The sequence below is a fragment of the Ptychodera flava genome, chromosome 9 (assembly GCF_041260155.1).
Source record: "Ptychodera flava strain L36383 chromosome 9, AS_Pfla_20210202, whole genome shotgun sequence".
Classification (NCBI taxonomy): Eukaryota; Metazoa; Hemichordata; class Enteropneusta; family Ptychoderidae; genus Ptychodera; species Ptychodera flava.
In genome coordinates this window covers 34,638,676-34,655,579 of record NC_091936.1, presented here as the reverse complement: position 1 = coordinate 34,655,579, position 16,904 = coordinate 34,638,676, and the positions used below count along the sequence as shown (strand labels likewise).

General features: G+C 36.5%; 1 protein-coding gene across 1 annotated transcript in view; it reads right to left on the bottom strand.

The window, feature by feature from the left end:
• Positions 1–16,904, bottom strand: part of LOC139140805 (polypeptide N-acetylgalactosaminyltransferase 1-like) — a 31,229-nt gene that overhangs the window by 5,152 nt on the left and 9,173 nt on the right. Inside the window, exons 2-6 of the mRNA XM_070710222.1 lie at positions 16,327–16,712; positions 11,393–11,564; positions 3,506–3,672; positions 1,274–1,481; positions 624–794 (exon numbers count right to left, since the gene is read on the bottom strand). Coding sequence (XP_070566323.1) covers positions 624–794; positions 1,274–1,481; positions 3,506–3,672; positions 11,393–11,564; positions 16,327–16,555 — 947 coding nt within the window. The 5' untranslated portion in view covers positions 16,556–16,712. The remainder of the gene's footprint in view (positions 1–623; positions 795–1,273; positions 1,482–3,505; positions 3,673–11,392; positions 11,565–16,326; positions 16,713–16,904) is intronic.

Here is a 16,904-nt window from a genome sequence, read left to right as displayed (position 1 = left end):
CTCAGTATATTATACTGTCTCTGTTACTGAATATCTGGTGATCATTTACACACAACAGTCATTTGAACTATAGTCATGAGCCAAACACTAAGTGTAAATCAAATGAGATTAAAAATTCATTACTGAATTGTTAAATGAGGTTCTAATAACCTGTAATACAGAAGTACAGTACAACCTAACTTGCCCATGGACCTATAGGTTTCTTTTTGGCTATTACAATGATGTGTACATTTATGAGAAATGTCATTAAGACACAGGAAATTAAAAGATGACTGTACCTTAAACTAATTTTAAGTCAATCTGAAGTATGATTATAAATTCTTGGAGGACTAGTTGGTTTTTTTTGGTGTAATTGTTTAAACTAATGATTAAAAGCAAACATTTCATGACAACTCTTAGAAGACAAACTATTGATAAATTACAAGAAGTCTGACACAGCAAAATCACAAATTTTCAACTGCAGACTATGAATGTAAGATGTTGTTTGGAATTTCTTTTTGGAGGGCCACTACATCATCCTTTATACCAATATGTTGGGTGGATTGCATTATTTTGACATATTGAAAATTTATTCCCCAAACAGTGTTTCAGCATGGCAGTTTCCCTGTGTTTCATATGCTTACCTGACAGGCACTGAATGGTCCCCTTTAATTCTCTGAATCTCTCTCTTGGGAACTGGATGCCAGTTGAAAAACAAAGACCAGCTGAAACCACCCACTTGAACGTCATTACCATGCTGATATGAAAACGTGTCATCGCTGATCACGTCAATGACTGGTGTCACAACATTTGACCTGAAAATGATCATGAAATGAAAAAAATAATTACCATTAAACTCACTGAGGGGCTTGAAAATATAGCAAATCTACCCTACAAAATTCCGTTTTAACATTTCATGCCATTATTTTAAAAGATAAATGTTTTGCTACAATAGAAGAGTTATCGATGACTGTTTTTGAGACGTTTGTAGAATTTTTATTTTACCATGTACATTGTACCTTTCTATTCTGTTTTGTACTTTTTTTATACATATATTTCATGAGCATGTTGTCGAAATAAAGACTATTATTATATTATTATTACATAATACTTGGGTTTTGATCATTTCACTACATACATGCGCATACTATTGCTCATGCACATATGTCGTGAACTGGTCAAAATTTCGTGGTATACCTGTCACTTTGGATGGTTTATTGTTTACTACACATATGTACATGTAATGTAACGATCAGATAAAACATCCAACCAGCCTTGTCCATTGACACCTCACCTGTCTTCTCCTATCCTAGCCAGCAATGGTTCCAGCCATCCCTCTGTGCATTCACAGTGTGAATCCAGATAAGTCAAAACTTTACCCTTGGCTACAGAACCTCCCCTCAGCCTGGATCTGATAAGACCAGACCTCGTCTCCATTCTCTCTACGTGTACCGGCACTTCTAGCTTTGCGACATAGTCATCTAGTGGTTTCTTTAAATGTTCTGTTAGAAAAAAAAAGTATACAAATAAATATGTCTGCTGCAATAAGCTAACGCTTTCTTTAAGCGTGCTGTTGACAACAATAATAAGTGACCTAACACAGTTACCCACTTTGCTTCTTCATCCAATAAGGTTAAGATGTTGGTGCAACTCAATGGCTTTCAATGGTATGGTTGGAACATTCTCTTTGGAAGTAGGGGTGGAAAGCTTACTGTGAGAATCTAAATTGTGTCTATCTAAACAGGGACCTTGGGGAATAAGTTAATGTGCAACCACCTGAATGTACAGATAGTATGTAGTGATTTATTTTATCTTCCAGCAGACGATTGATGTACATACTTATCATAAGATATTTCAAATGACTTTAGAATTTGACATTTGTTATTTTCTACATTTAGTTTTGATTAAGTCAGTATTTTGATCATGCATGTATGCATATGCAATATTGTTCACTATACTGAGCTTACAGAAACTAAACTGATGTTGATTTTTGTTCAGAACAGCTATCGATCGGTCATAAGGCATTGTGGGATAGCATCATTATTGTGGATTTTTGTCTTTACTGATGATAATCCAATGTGTGCATGTCTGAGTAGATGTGTCTGTGTGCACTCCCCCCCCCCCACACACACACATTTATTGCCATGTTAGTCTGCACACAAGAGTGAAAATACTATCTCAATGAAAATTTGACAAGTCAGGCACCAAATGCTGGAGTGTTGGAAACTAATATGATACATGAATTAAACACATGTAATGGCTGCTGCACTTTCAATTGAATCATTCAACAAGAAAAAACCTATATATTCAATTCCAAAAACACCGGTACTAATTTTGGCAAAAGACAGATTTATGTCCGTATTATTAATTATGCAAAATGTCATTACGAAACTCTGAAGAGTGCCTGGCACCTGGACGGACACAAAGTAATAATTCATGCAAACAATTTAGTGTCACGTGAGATAGCTGATGCAGAGAACACTTTAACATTTATCAATTATGCAGATTTCATTTACCAATATAATCCGCTTTCAACTATACATTAAAGGAAGAGTTCAACATTTGGTAAAACTCGTAATTCAGTTTGCCGAGTCAACACATTCTGCTTGAATTATTCAGTGAAATTAAACCAAGTGCTTCTAATGTAAATTAAATTATGCATGCATCTCAGAGAATGAATATTTGATAAAAAATTTTTTGTTGCTTTTTGCATGCAGGTTACATACATAACAATGTACCTCAGGCAATTTACTGCAATTTCTATTCTACAGATAATTATCATGACTGACTCCAGAATAATGTCTCTGTTGACAATGTTGCCACAAGTCTAATGAATAATTTGGCAATGGTATTTTCTGATCATTTGCATCAGACCAACTCTAATAGATTTCGTTATGTACAGTACACAGAATTTTCTGTCATTTCAAGAGAACCAATTGTTACCTGGAATCTGAAACAGACATGTAAATTTCTCTTCCATGACATTACTTTTTTCATATGCATATCCAATGAATAATGCAGAAATTTAAAGGTACAGTTCATGTATAAAGTACACATTTATATGTTGATTTTTTTTTATACAGGTAGCAAATTGTCACTTGTGTTGGAGGCAGAGGAAAGATGATTAATATATTTCCCATTATGGGTGACTTTTTTATGGGGGGAAAAAAAGTGTACTGAAATTTGTGAATAGCTGGTAAATTTATCTTGATTGCAGCTTAATTTGAACACTCAGCCTTCATGTTGTATCTTGTTTGAAAAATAAATTCTTTTAATGACTAATCTTGTTTTGGCTTGCAAAGTTGTGTTAACGCCCCTAATAAGTCCAGAAATGTGTTTTATTGTTAACAGCACTAGCATTATTGACATGGGAGCACGATACTGTGCAACTGAATATACACAGGAAAGCCATATTTAGCTTTCTGTCACTCCATCCTGTCACTTACTCCCATCACATTTCAACAGTTGTCTTTGCTTTATTTGTGTGTGTGTGTGTGTGTGTGTGTGTGTGTGTGTGTGTGTGTACCTTGAGTACTGGCATCGTCTACCAGGATAACCTCTGCAAGATATTCCCTGGGTGACCTGTTGATAATACTGTGCGTTGTTCTCAGCAGTGTGCTCCAGGCTTCGTTGTGGAACACAACAATGACGCTTGTTGTTGGCAGAGACCTTGAATAAGTTTTACTAAGACACCTGTTGCATGGAGAGAGATAGAACACAAATTTAAAGTTAGGGTAGAAAGGGGACAGATATTTGAACTCTCAAATTTTTACAATTCTTCTCTGATCTAACACATGTGGGGGTTCATTTTGAAGCTCTAAGAGTAAGAAAAACTTTCACCGTCTTACTTTTGGAAAATCGAAAATTTAATTTTTCTCCACAGAGTTAACACAGGGATGGCAGCCATTTTGAATTTCAAATATCGGTAAATCTTGGGTAATTTGTCTCTCTAGTACCAAAATTTGCAAGGTGAACTCCGGTTTTTATTCTTCATTTTGAAAGTAAATAGGTGAAAGATTCCTTGAGGAAAATTTGAGCGAAAGTTTACTTTCGAGGCACATTGTACCTTACAGTAATTCTTTCTTTGTAGGGGAAAAATACTGTGGGCATTACTTGTATGATAACATACCTTCCAGCATGGGTATTTTATGACTTGAAATCAAAACAGCTGTTCAATGATTTAGTGAAAAAAAACCTAAAATGTAGACCCATGCAGTGTCTTGCAAAAGCTAACATTTAATATCTCACTCTCTGAAGCTAAATCATCTTTGAAACTTATTTCACGATTTCCATGTGTGGATATAAATGTATAGTTCACGATAGCAAGAACATGTAAACATTTGATGAACAGGATATTCAAGTAAAGGTGGGTTTTCACATCCTGGGATATAAATATGCCAGTGATGGATCACGAAATGACATCTTCTAAGTCGTTATCTTGTCTCATGAGCCACATGTTGAACTCCATGATGTGTAGAAATGACAGAAATGCTTGTGCTCTTCTTAAATAATAAATTCTAATCACAATCTCTGACAGCCGTTGTGTGGATTAAACCCACTCTCATGCATCGTAAAAACAGTTTCTGCACCTGCCCCTACTACAGAAGATCAGCATGTCCTAATTCCTTGTACATACAGAGATAAAAGAATTTACAATTTACTTCTCAAGTCAGATCAACTGTGCGGGTTTCTTTCATGCTGCTACAGTAGACAGTATGTACACACCTTGAAATTGAAACACTAAAACTTTTGCTCCTACTTCCTCAAAAACTTTCAACTGCTTTCTTTCAAAATCAAAAATGAAAATTGGGTTTCATGGTGCAAATTTTGGTACTAAAACAAATTACCAAATATTTACCAAATATTTGATATTCAAAATGGCAGCCAGTCCAAGGGTAACTCTGTAAGCAAAATTAAATTTTCGATTTTCACAAAAATAAGACAGTAAAAACTATTTTTACTCCATGAGCTCCAAAATGAGCCCCAAAAGTGTATAGCAAAAAAGTGTTGTAAAAATTTGAATTTCTGTCTCCAAGATGTATCATCTCTTAACAGTGTACCACCTCAGTAAACTTGAAGTGCCACTGACTCAAGGGTAGTTTCTTTGACTTGAGAAAATATTAATAAGGGAATTTAAAAACATAGGGCCAAAGTCCCTGAAGCTACTATAGACATGGATACAAAATTAAGTATTTCCTTACTGTATGAAATTATCTCACTAAGGTCATCCTACGGACAAGTAAACTAAATATTAAAGCTGTCTGACCAGCGGTTTTGAAAGAACAAGCAACTCAACAGTTGACAGAGCTCTGTTGAGTTATGTAGAGAATAACCTTTTGTGACACATGTATTGATGAAGAAGGTGGATATCTTTGATTAACATTGTGAGTTCTGTTTAATAAGTTGAGACTGTACATACTCAGAGAAAGCACACTGAAGAGACAAAGGTTTGAAACTTAAGAAGTTCAAGGTCATCAAAAGCATTATAAGGAATCATGTTACACTTTCATTGCACTGTTTACACAGATTGCATAATTGCTATAAATAGCACATGAGGAATCTTTATACAGCCCAGCTTTACCATAAAAACCCTATCACTTTGACCACTCTTTTAATTGACCACTCTATTTTTTTCCTCAAAAAGTAATTTTATTTTATCCTTACCAAGTCAACCATAAATGGAAATTAGAACTTTCTCTATCTCTATCTCTATCTCTATCTCTATTGACTATTTTGAGCAATTTCTTTTAGATAACATACAGGGCACAATAAATGACGGTTCAGAATGTGTCAAAGTTGGGATTCAGGAAAGTTGCCTTTACATGTTTTAATCCTCCAAGATGGTAAGCATTTCACTATGAACTGTCAAAAAAAGTTGAACTTTCTGATAATTCTACACTAAAATTATTTTAGCTTTGATGATTTCCTAATTAATTCAATTATTTAAAATCATATTAATTATTTTTTTCTGGGTGAATTGATAGGGTTTATACAGTACAAGAATTACATACAATGTAAGTCAAATTTTGACCAAAAATGACAAAAAAATTCCTTAAAATACAGATTTGCATATTTCATCACAATTTGAACAAGTCTAAGTTGGGTTACCCCTAGGGACCTGTATACCAAATAACAAAGCTGTCTGACCAGCGGTTATGAAGAAGAAGATTTTTTACCAAAAACACCTTTTTTGGCATTAATTTGCCTATTTTCAACAATATCAAAAAATTAAAAAAAACAGTTTCTCAAAATCGTATTTTTCATCTACACAACAAATATCAAATCAGTAAGTACTGCGGTTCTCAAGATATTTGAGTGGACGGACGCCTCACAAACGGACATACATACATACATACATACATACATACATACATACAGACTGACGACGGACGCCGGACGGATACCCATCCCAATAGCTTCTATAGACTATAGTCTATAGTAGCTAAAAATTGTCAATTGCATAAAAAAGTTGACAAATACTTTAATTTAGAAGGCTCATTGCAAATTAATGACAGTGGTGGTTGATATTAGGGAGCAAAGAGGGTTGGAGGAGCGAAGGGGAGGGAGATTTGCTTTTGATCTGGGCTATTTTCTAGCACATGGAGGTAGCAATTGAAGTGCCGGGAAGGGAAAAAAAACCATGTATGGAGAATCACTCCGTGTTTGCTGCAACTAGTGGAACAGATGAAGAACAAATGAAATATGAGAAATAGAAGCTGTGACTGAAACACAGATTGTTTGACCATATGTAGAGATGAAGAGAGATCATGCTGATTTTTGTTTCTGATCATCTTACAGTGGCTTGCCCTACCCCCCCCCCCTCCTTCCATATCCCACCAAAAGAACACATGTACATGTATAGATTTCAAAACTAATAACAAAAAAGGCAGTTTCAGTTATGTCAATCAACTCTCTCTATGTCATACCTTCAGAAACAGCGTGGCTATGATACAAACAAGAATGCAGATTTATTAAAGGGTCAATAGCTGTACTTTTCCACTACATTTTCATTATTTTTTTTTTAAAAACATTCTTGTTTTTACAGTATGTTGAAATGCAAAGTGTTGCCTTGACGACACAATTCATTCTTCGTAGTGTAGTTGTTGAGAAATGAACTCTACTCTTGACTAAAATTCAACGTCAACATACAACGATAGAATGATAGAAATGATAGAAATCACATATATATACAGGCTGTATAACACAGTGCAATTTCAATATGATCATAGGAGAAGCGCTGGCAAAAAAAAAAACATTACAGCTCAATGGAGCGTTAAAACGGGGATAGATTCTGTGTCCTCGAAATCCATCTATCATTGGCCATTCCAAAATCTCACATTACCATTGGCAGAGTTTAGGAAGTGTCTTACAGCTCTAATTGATGGGTTTAACAATAATACAGTGTGGTGTTCCATACGTACTACTGTAGGATATCTCACTGCTGTACCCCACAGTTTCTGACCTCAGAGGTTACCATGTCAGTGGAGTGAATGCCGGGGAGTGAATGGCCTCGGGAGAAAAAAGTTCTCCCGGCTTTCAGTGGCCTTGAGAGACAGACAATGGAGAGTACAGCTGCCAAGTCATAGATCATACCGATGGCTGGACACTGTGTGAGGGCAGTGAACAAACTCATACAAATATTTGGGTTGTGGTACATGTACCACATGGAACAAAATGCAATTTGACAATCTGCAGTACAGTGCTTTGTGATCTCACTATAATCAAAAGCACCAACTGGCTTGCAATTAGAGACAATAAATTTGGCAGGTTTCAATGAATAACAGGATTCACGTTGTGAGGAAGTTTTTAATTTTGTAAACAGTTGACCGAGGATCTGAACTGTACATTTGTATTTTCAGGATCCATCTGATTAAAGTCAGATGCCTTTTGCTGTTCTCATCGGTAAATAGTCACCTCACTAGTGACTTGACTATAAGTTGACCAAAATGGACAAGAACAAGCCTAGCTTGAGATGTCCCAATCTCTCCATCTGACTTTAACCCTTTCACCCCCAGTTCCCTGTATACAGGTCCAACTTTACCATAGAAAACAATGTATTTGGGACAAACCATGGTGGTGAAACGGTTAATCAGATTCAAGATTTGGCTCAGGATGTTAGATTTACTGTATACATGAATTTGCATCTCCTTGTAAGAGGCAACCTCCCATGCTTTATAGCTGTCATTTCAATCTTTCATTGGAGATATGAATGAGGTTGCTATTTTGCATAGTACTATTTTGAGCGACACGGGATACTGTGATGTCTATAAATAACACGAGATTCAGTAATGATGGAAAAAGACATTTTGTAGAAAGAAACTGGTTGGGGCAAACATAAAAAAATGTTATGACAGAGCTGAATCTATACAGTGCTATTTTAAAAGCAGTTTACAAAAGAGGCTGGCTGTGTTTTATTTTCAAGTGTGAACAGGGAGGTGTCTTTGTTCAATGTTTGGTTGAGATATGGAATATTGCCACGTCCTAAACCAACACCTAGATCAAGGACATGTAACCAGATACAACTATTTTGGTTGAATATAGCATGTATACTTCGGGAAAATATTTGAGTGCTTTGGTGATAGACCTACAGTATCTTCTAATTTTTTCAAAAGTTTTGAAGCAACACATGGCAAATCTGTTGCAAACTTTACATGTACATGTTGCAAAAAGTCTTTTTTCTGTCCATGAATCAACACGTATGGAAAAGACCTTTTCTTTGTCTAGGTTTCACAATTATCATCATGTTTGACAAATTTACATCGTATGCCATCATTCTCCTAGATTATCTTACATATTCAAGAACATAAATTTCATTTCAATCAACGATTTGACAGACTAGAGTTTCCACTATCATGGACACGTGTAATGTATCCTACTAATTGGGTGTCACCATCATGCCACAAAGTACAGCAATTCCTCAGCTCTATCATTAAACATCCAAATTTATGACTGCTTAACCTTACATTTCTGAGTCATCAAAGGTAGTGCCATAGACACTGTAGCTCACATGCAAACTCACTCTCCACAGCTGAGGGCAAGCTGTGTATTTCCCACAATGCTTTGCCTTATTAGCAATATTTATAAGCTACTGCATGGCAAAAACTCTGGTACCTAGCACGATGCAAACTGTATGTCCTTACATTGATTGATCTTTCACAGTGAAATAATGAAATAAAAAGGATGGCAGATTCTGGACTGCAGTGTGATGCGATGAATCGATCTTTAAGGTCAGCGCCTTGCTTTGGAACAACTGTTTTGATCCCTGTCAAACAGGAACAAATGAATCCATACATGTCCTACATGAGTGTTGGAAATCCACAGAAAACAAGTCATTGACAATGACATAGTCCCCACTTGTGATAGGAGTATTAGTAGTATTATTATTAGTGATGGGGCAGGGAAATGTGGTCCTTAAGAAGTATCACTGGAGTGTATATGTTGAGATCTATGGGCACATAGGTCTATGTCGTTGTTCCCAATTTGAAACACATGAGGCATGTCTAAGTTATGGTTCTAAATCGGGAAAAGAGATCAGACCTCAAGATGTATTGGCCAGCCAAGAAATACATATGCGCATAATAAATGAGGTACAAGATGTGACATCTTAAGGTCTAATATCCTATCAAAATTGGAGGGTATAGAACTTGTGGTTACTGAGTTATGCATATATATGTATAATCAAGGTCGAAGGTCATCAAGGTCACGTGGCATTTTGAAAAAAAAATTGTATTGCTAATGAATCCCTATATACCAAAAATCAGACCTCTAGCTCTATTGGCTCACTCAAAATTAGATATGCACATAATTAATGAGGTACAATATGTGGCGTCATAAGGTGTTCCATCATACCATACATGAAGGCTGTAGCACTTGTGGTACTAAGCTATGGACAAATACGTATATTTGAGGTCAAAGGTCACCAAAGTCATGTGAAATTTTATCAAAAAAATTGTATTGCTAAGTCATCCCTATATACCAAAAATCAGACCTCTAGCTCTATTGGCTCGCTCAAAATTAGATATGCACATAATTAATGAGGTACAATATGTGGCGTCATAAGGTGTTCCATCATACCATATATGAAGGGTGTAGCACTTGTGGTTACTGAGTTATGGACAAATATGTATATTTGAGGTCAAAGGTCACCGAGGTCAGGTGACATTTTGTCAAAAAAAAATTGAATTGCTAAGTTATCCCTATATACCAAAAATCAGACCTCTAGCTCTATTGACTCGCTCAAAATAAGATATGCACATAATTAATGAGGTACAATATATGGTGTCATAAGGTGTCCCATCATACCATATATGAAGCAGGGTTCTCCCCAGCCCAAAACAGCGTCGCGGCCCGCGACGCTATCGTTCAAGCCTGCGACGCTTTCGATCTCACCGCGATGCTATCATTGTTACCCGCAACGCTATGAGGTTCAGCGGCAAAATGTTCACAATGGCACCTACTGGTGGACGTCCGTACGATCACACAAAAGGAAGACAGATTATTTGTAGCTTCTTTGTTTTACAATGTCACTAGTTATTACTCCTTTCAATTTGTTAGAATAGTATTAACAACAGAACAAGTTCACACATCCCACCCTTGACGGTACCGGCACCGACCCATCCAAAGAAATTGTAAAGCTAAAGGACAGAAAAAATTGACTAGGGAGAACCCTGTGAAGGGTGTAGCACTTGTGGTTACTGAGTTATGGACAAATATGTATATTTGAGGTCAAAGGTCACCGAGGTCACATGACATTTTGTCAAAATATCTGATATATCTGCGTGAATGGAGGGACATGACCCAATCTATAAGCCCCCTGGACTTCATCCGTGGGGACTAAAAACTGTGTCACTGCATCCTTTTTGCAATATGAATACGATGAGAAACTAAATTTTTATTTTACTTGGCCTTATACATGGGATTCTATGGACAGCTGACTTATACATGGGAGTCTATGGACGTGTAAACTAAAAAGTCCTTTAACACGGCCAAATTTGATCGCATTGTGAAACAAATCGAGGTGCATCTGTATTGGGTAGGGTACTATCCTTGTGCAAAGTTTGAAAGAAATTGACCATGGCATGTCTGAGATATCTGCGTGAACGGACGCACGCACGCACGCACGCACACACGCACGCACGGACATGACCAAACTCATAAGTCCCCCAGGACAGTGTCCGTGGGGACTAATAACAACTAGATGTTTGGGGAGGCAACTTGAAAAGTTCTCCTCAAGGAAAACAGTAACATACCCTGGTTGATTGTATCTCACATTGCCTTTGATTTCTGAAAGCCAAACACCCAAAATTATTTCCATCGCTCTAGCTAGCACATAAATGTAAAGTATCGCCTGCTTGGCCATACACTTACCTGACCCAACTTTGGCTACATAATTATTCAGAATATATGCACTTACCCTTTTGGCCTGACATCTGGCAGTGAGCGATTCAAAGCTATCCTCTCACTCGCCATCAAATTAAACTCATTAATTTTCCACTTTTCTTCCATTTCTTTTTTAAATTGAGGTTCAATTATAACAGGTTTCCCCATTTCCCCAGGTCCGTCTCTATTAACTGGTTTTGGCATATCTGTTGGGCAAGGAAAAAAATACAGCATTAGGCCCCAAAAAATAAGAGATTTGTTTCTGGTCCTATACACTCAATAGAAGTGATAAAGATGTGTTTTCGTTTCCTTTTTGCTTTCTATCTTTCCTCCCTGACTGGGAGCACTAGGATGTGAAATTTCTACAATAACTATTAATTTAAAAATACCGCAATTATATGGTATCGCTCAAATTTGATCAGAATTGGTATATACCAGTATGGGTTACCAATGATCAACAATAAATGTTGTTTCTATCTGTTCAGTGGAGGAAAATTCTACGTTGATGTTATGACAATGATTTCTGCACAGTACAACCAGAAAAACAACAAGAAATATTTAAACCAGAAAAACAAGAATGACAAAAGTAATTAAGATCTGAAACTTTAGGTACTGGAGGTCAACTTAAGCAACATGCATAGCAGAAACAAGCCCCTCTTAGTTTGAGTATAGACGGTCTTCCCCCCTCTACTGTCTATGATTTCAGCAGGTCTGTTAATATGTAACAGTTCATAAACAATGACAGGAAATGACTCAAGATCAGTGAAGTTGGTCTGTTTCTTACTGGCATGCCATCACTCCTGCACATTTGCAGGATTTCCCTTTTTCTTACCTAATTTGCACATTTTTGACACTGACGTGTTCATTTGAACAACGTCACAACTCAACCCCTGCATCTACCTGTACACCAAATACTGAGATGGTAGCTCTGGCGGTATGGGAGCCTTTGTGTGTGACGGACATACATCCGCACATACATACCCACATACATACAGACGCCACCGACTCATCATATAAGCTCTTTTTGGTATTTATATACAAAACCAAATATGAGCTAAAAACTGTAACACTGGATATGAAGTGAAGACCGCTGCAAAGATAAGGTCTATTCTGACTGGTTTGTGATTCATCTAGGTTGTTTTTTAACTGTTTATTAAGGAGTAATGGTACCCCTGTGAAGTTTTTTCCCTATGGAGAAGGAAACATGCATGATGAGTAAGTCTCCAAGTGATGCAGGGGTAATGACATGAAACAAATCTACTGTGGCAATTTTCAGTATAAGTTTGACACTTATTGGTACACTAAGTGAAAAAAAGACTATATACATGTACATAAGTTGTAATAATTTTTAATAACTACAAGCATCAATTATATTTTTCTCTCTGTTTTTAGGGAAGGCAACAACTGAAGAGATTGTGAGGTGGGAACCAGTGAATGGCCTTGGATATCTTCTTGGCATGGTATGGCATGTTCTGTCTGTAGCATTACTACATGAGACTGTAGATAAACAAACGCTGGTTCCATGCACAAATGTATACTATACACCACAGGTGACGTCAAGAGATATTGGCTGTGCATAAATTTTTCAATGCCCCTAATTGCTATGTAACCTCTAATTAGAACCTTGAAGTACACTGATGTCCACTAATTTTGGTCAGGCTACACAAGGCCTGCAGGTGTTGTTCAATACAGGTTGAAGCTCCCTTTAGCAAAAGCAGCTTGCCGTACTCAGCTGACCGATGTTACACTTAGATTGTCTACATGTACATATACATTTTGTACAGTGTAGGGTATAACGAGAAGGCTGTATATACATGTTGCCAAGGACAAGTCGTGAGAGTTTACTAAATTCTTGACTTTGAACACTGGACGAGGTATACATGGATAGGGTTGACTGCATATAGTCATAACTGCTGGTAAACACACACTGCTACAGTGTTTATACAATGATACATGTAGCTATGCTTTTAAGTGTGGAGTAACCAGTTGACATGATGCCAGGAATGCTTCTAAAGAAATACTGATCTAATCTGTACAAGGCATGGTTCACATATTTCATATGAAAAGGCTGTCAACTATCATGTGGGATGTACATGCAATCTTGAATTGTGCAGAAAAATGACATAGAGAAAGTTTATCCTTTTTTTACCCATATCGCTGTATAAAGGTCCAAATTTGCCAAGAAAACAAAAGGCATGGGACAAAACATTGTGGTGGATGGGGATGGCAAACTCCATTGAGAAATTATCGCCTTGCTTTGTAAACATGGGGCGCATCTGTGTCACCATGGAATGAGAAGCAAAAACACAGCTGAATATACATTAACAAGTATCGGTATTGGTAGCTGCATTTAAATTTAATCAATTATGGTACTTCCGGACTGAAAAGTTGAACGTGTACCATACTCAGAACTATTGTCACACGTCTGTAGAGTCAATACGTGTTTCAACCAGCTCTTCAAAAAAGTGCTGCCTGACTTCTAAATAGCAGTATATAAATTTATGCCACCCTAAAATTTTTATGGTACATCAACAGACACTGACATTATAACCATTTTACTCACAAACACACATTTTCAAACATGAAGTTTATGACTTTCAAAATCAATATTCTTATCGTTTTAGGAACATGATGATCATTGTTTTACGAGAAGTGAAATTTAATTTACAGCAACATATGTAGTTGTAAATTGACCACTTTGTACCTTTGGCCATGAATTTCAACTTGCTATTATACACACACTGTACCGTAAGCACTTTGCAATCAAACCTTTGTTGGTGTGTTAGAGGCTGACAGGACAGGGCCAATCCTGTCAATCTCTGTCCAGTCCATGGATTAATTTACGAAATAAAAATTAGTGCTGTTTTGACCATATTTTCCCTTACCAACCTTAAGATACAATCAAAAATAAATCTAAAACCTGCTAATTGCAGTATTTCTGAATGTCCAAGATTAGCTCAGAATAGAGAGCGAGGTTTAGTGTGGTTGAGAAGGGGCTCTTTAAAGAACTGGACACATTCACAGTTTATATACAATGTACAATTTAATAATATATTTGACAAATAGTTACAATATAGTGTTCTACATTTTCAAACAGTCACTGCCAGACTCCTTTCTTCTCTAGTCCAAAACAATAATTAAAAAAAAATGAAATTATTGAATATCTTTATTGATGGGCTATAAATTCAGTCATGATAAGAACAAGAACCGGTATGTACACAATCGGACACAGCAGACTTTACATAGACATGTATATATACTGAATGACCCCTCTTGACATCGTTGTAATTGGGAAATTTATTTTTAAAGCTGCCACATGTTTGGCATCAGGTGTAGTAAATTCCAGCAGTAGAGACTGTGTTCTGTGCAGATGAATCGATATAATGATTTGCACAGAATAAAAGCAAATTTCCTTTTTTTTTGCATTGTAGGACTGCCATCTGAGATCGATATTCAGAGAAAAAACTCCATTCAAACACAATAATTTTCCCCAAAATGAAATCTACATCATGTCTTGTTGTTTAATTAAACAAAACGTCATTGAAATTGCTACCTTTTGAAAGCATAGATGTTTGACTTTCACTGACAATGGGGAGGAAACACTCACAAAGCTCCCTCTCCCCCCTTACTTTCAAGGTGAAATAAACTGAACTTCATGCATGCCAGCGATAACGTGGAGTGGATGAAATATGATTCTGTGATCATGAGATGCCATATTGTGAAAGGTTTGTAACTGAAAACTCTGGAAAGATGACGACATCAACAGGATCACTTACACGTACACACGTACGTATACATTGTCAGAATGGAAATAGACCACTGAGGAAAATGTGTCAAGTGTTTTATAGATAGTATATGAAATTTTACAATGACCAAACCTCGAAAACAAATAATAAAAAAAATTGATCTTGGGACTTTCTGTTCCATTTTTACTAAATATTAATCAAAAAAATGTTCTTTGAAACTAAGATCAAGTGAAAACTGATAATATGGATCACAGTTTCAGCTGAGAAATAACCTCACAGATGTTGGTTACTCTGTGGGTGGTTGTCAAATACATAGTGTACCGGGTAGATCTGAAACTTGTGTGTTTGATGGATGGTTTCTCAAAGCTCTATGTTGATGTGTTTTCAATTATTTTGGTTCTATTTTTGAAATACACTTTCTAGTCAGTGACACCATGTCAAAGTGCCGATTGCTAACACTGCCCATGTAAGTAACCAAATATTATTGTTGAAAATTGAATTCTAGTCAGAACTCGCGGTACAGCACATTACATATACGTGATGTGGTGTGCTGGCAAGGCATATGTTTTGTATTCCATCACACTTTAGGAAGAGGAAGAAAATGGAACTAGATTTTCAAATGGAAATGATGGAAATTATTACTCAAAGTTACAGGTGTTGTTCCTTCCACAGGTCTAGTACAAAGACTTGCCAAACTGCCTGGGGATAAAGAGAAGCTAATCAATAAAGCAAGAGTTACGACTGTTGTGACCCATTCTCGATTAAATTTTGGAATGCGCCAGTTGTTTTCATTCACAGAGTTGGAAAACGACAGAAGGGGGGGGGGGCCCAAAGGGTTGAACGTGAAGGCAAATTTTCAATTTCAGTTTTTAAAGTTTCGACTTTTCCCAAGTGATTGTAAGAAAAATCATTAGTGTAAAGTTACAAGGAAACATGTTCTGTGGATATTGAACAAAATAAATTGGTAACCATGGCTACAGTGCAGATGTCATGGCAACTTTTCAGTACTGCATTGTATATACTGTAACTCATTTTGATATGCTGCAGGGGTTTTCATCTGTGCAATAAACAATACCACTGATTTCAATGCTGATGTCCACATATTATTACTGTACTGGTAAAAAAAATTTCCAGTAGATATGGTGCAAAAGATTTCTACAACAGATTTAGAAAGTACAAACTATCAAATCAAAGAGTGTCAGACAAGGGATTGGTCACTCACCTATTTGCTTTTTAATTTCTTGAGGAACACCTTGTATAAAATCATTAGCTTTTTCTATAATATTTCGAACCATCTGTCCCCCTCCACCTGTGGCCGAGCCATCACTGTCTTTGCACGGCCCGATGAAGCAGCCACCGGTGTGGTACAGAAGTATACAAAAATCTATCATGATCCACACAAGGGATGTCATGATGATTATCCGACACTGTCTTCGTCCCGGTATCCTCATTTTGGTTCAACGTCTTTTTTAACCTCGCTGATTTAAAAACAAAAATCTTTAAATATTCACAGCAAAAGTGTGGCGCTAATACAGCACAGAATAACTCTCAGAATTTATCCCTCTTCTTGTCTCCTTAGGATGCAAAATACGTCTTTTTAATACCTCCCTGAAAAACAGAAAGAAATATTTTAGTAAGTTACGATAAGAAATTAATCAATTAAACAGATGAAATAGCGATAAACTTTAGACATTGTAATTATCAAAATTTTCTGTGATAAGTGGCATGGATAGATGACAGCAGTGTGATATATGATTTTATCGGGTAGAGCATCCACCAATAATAAATGACAAAAATTAC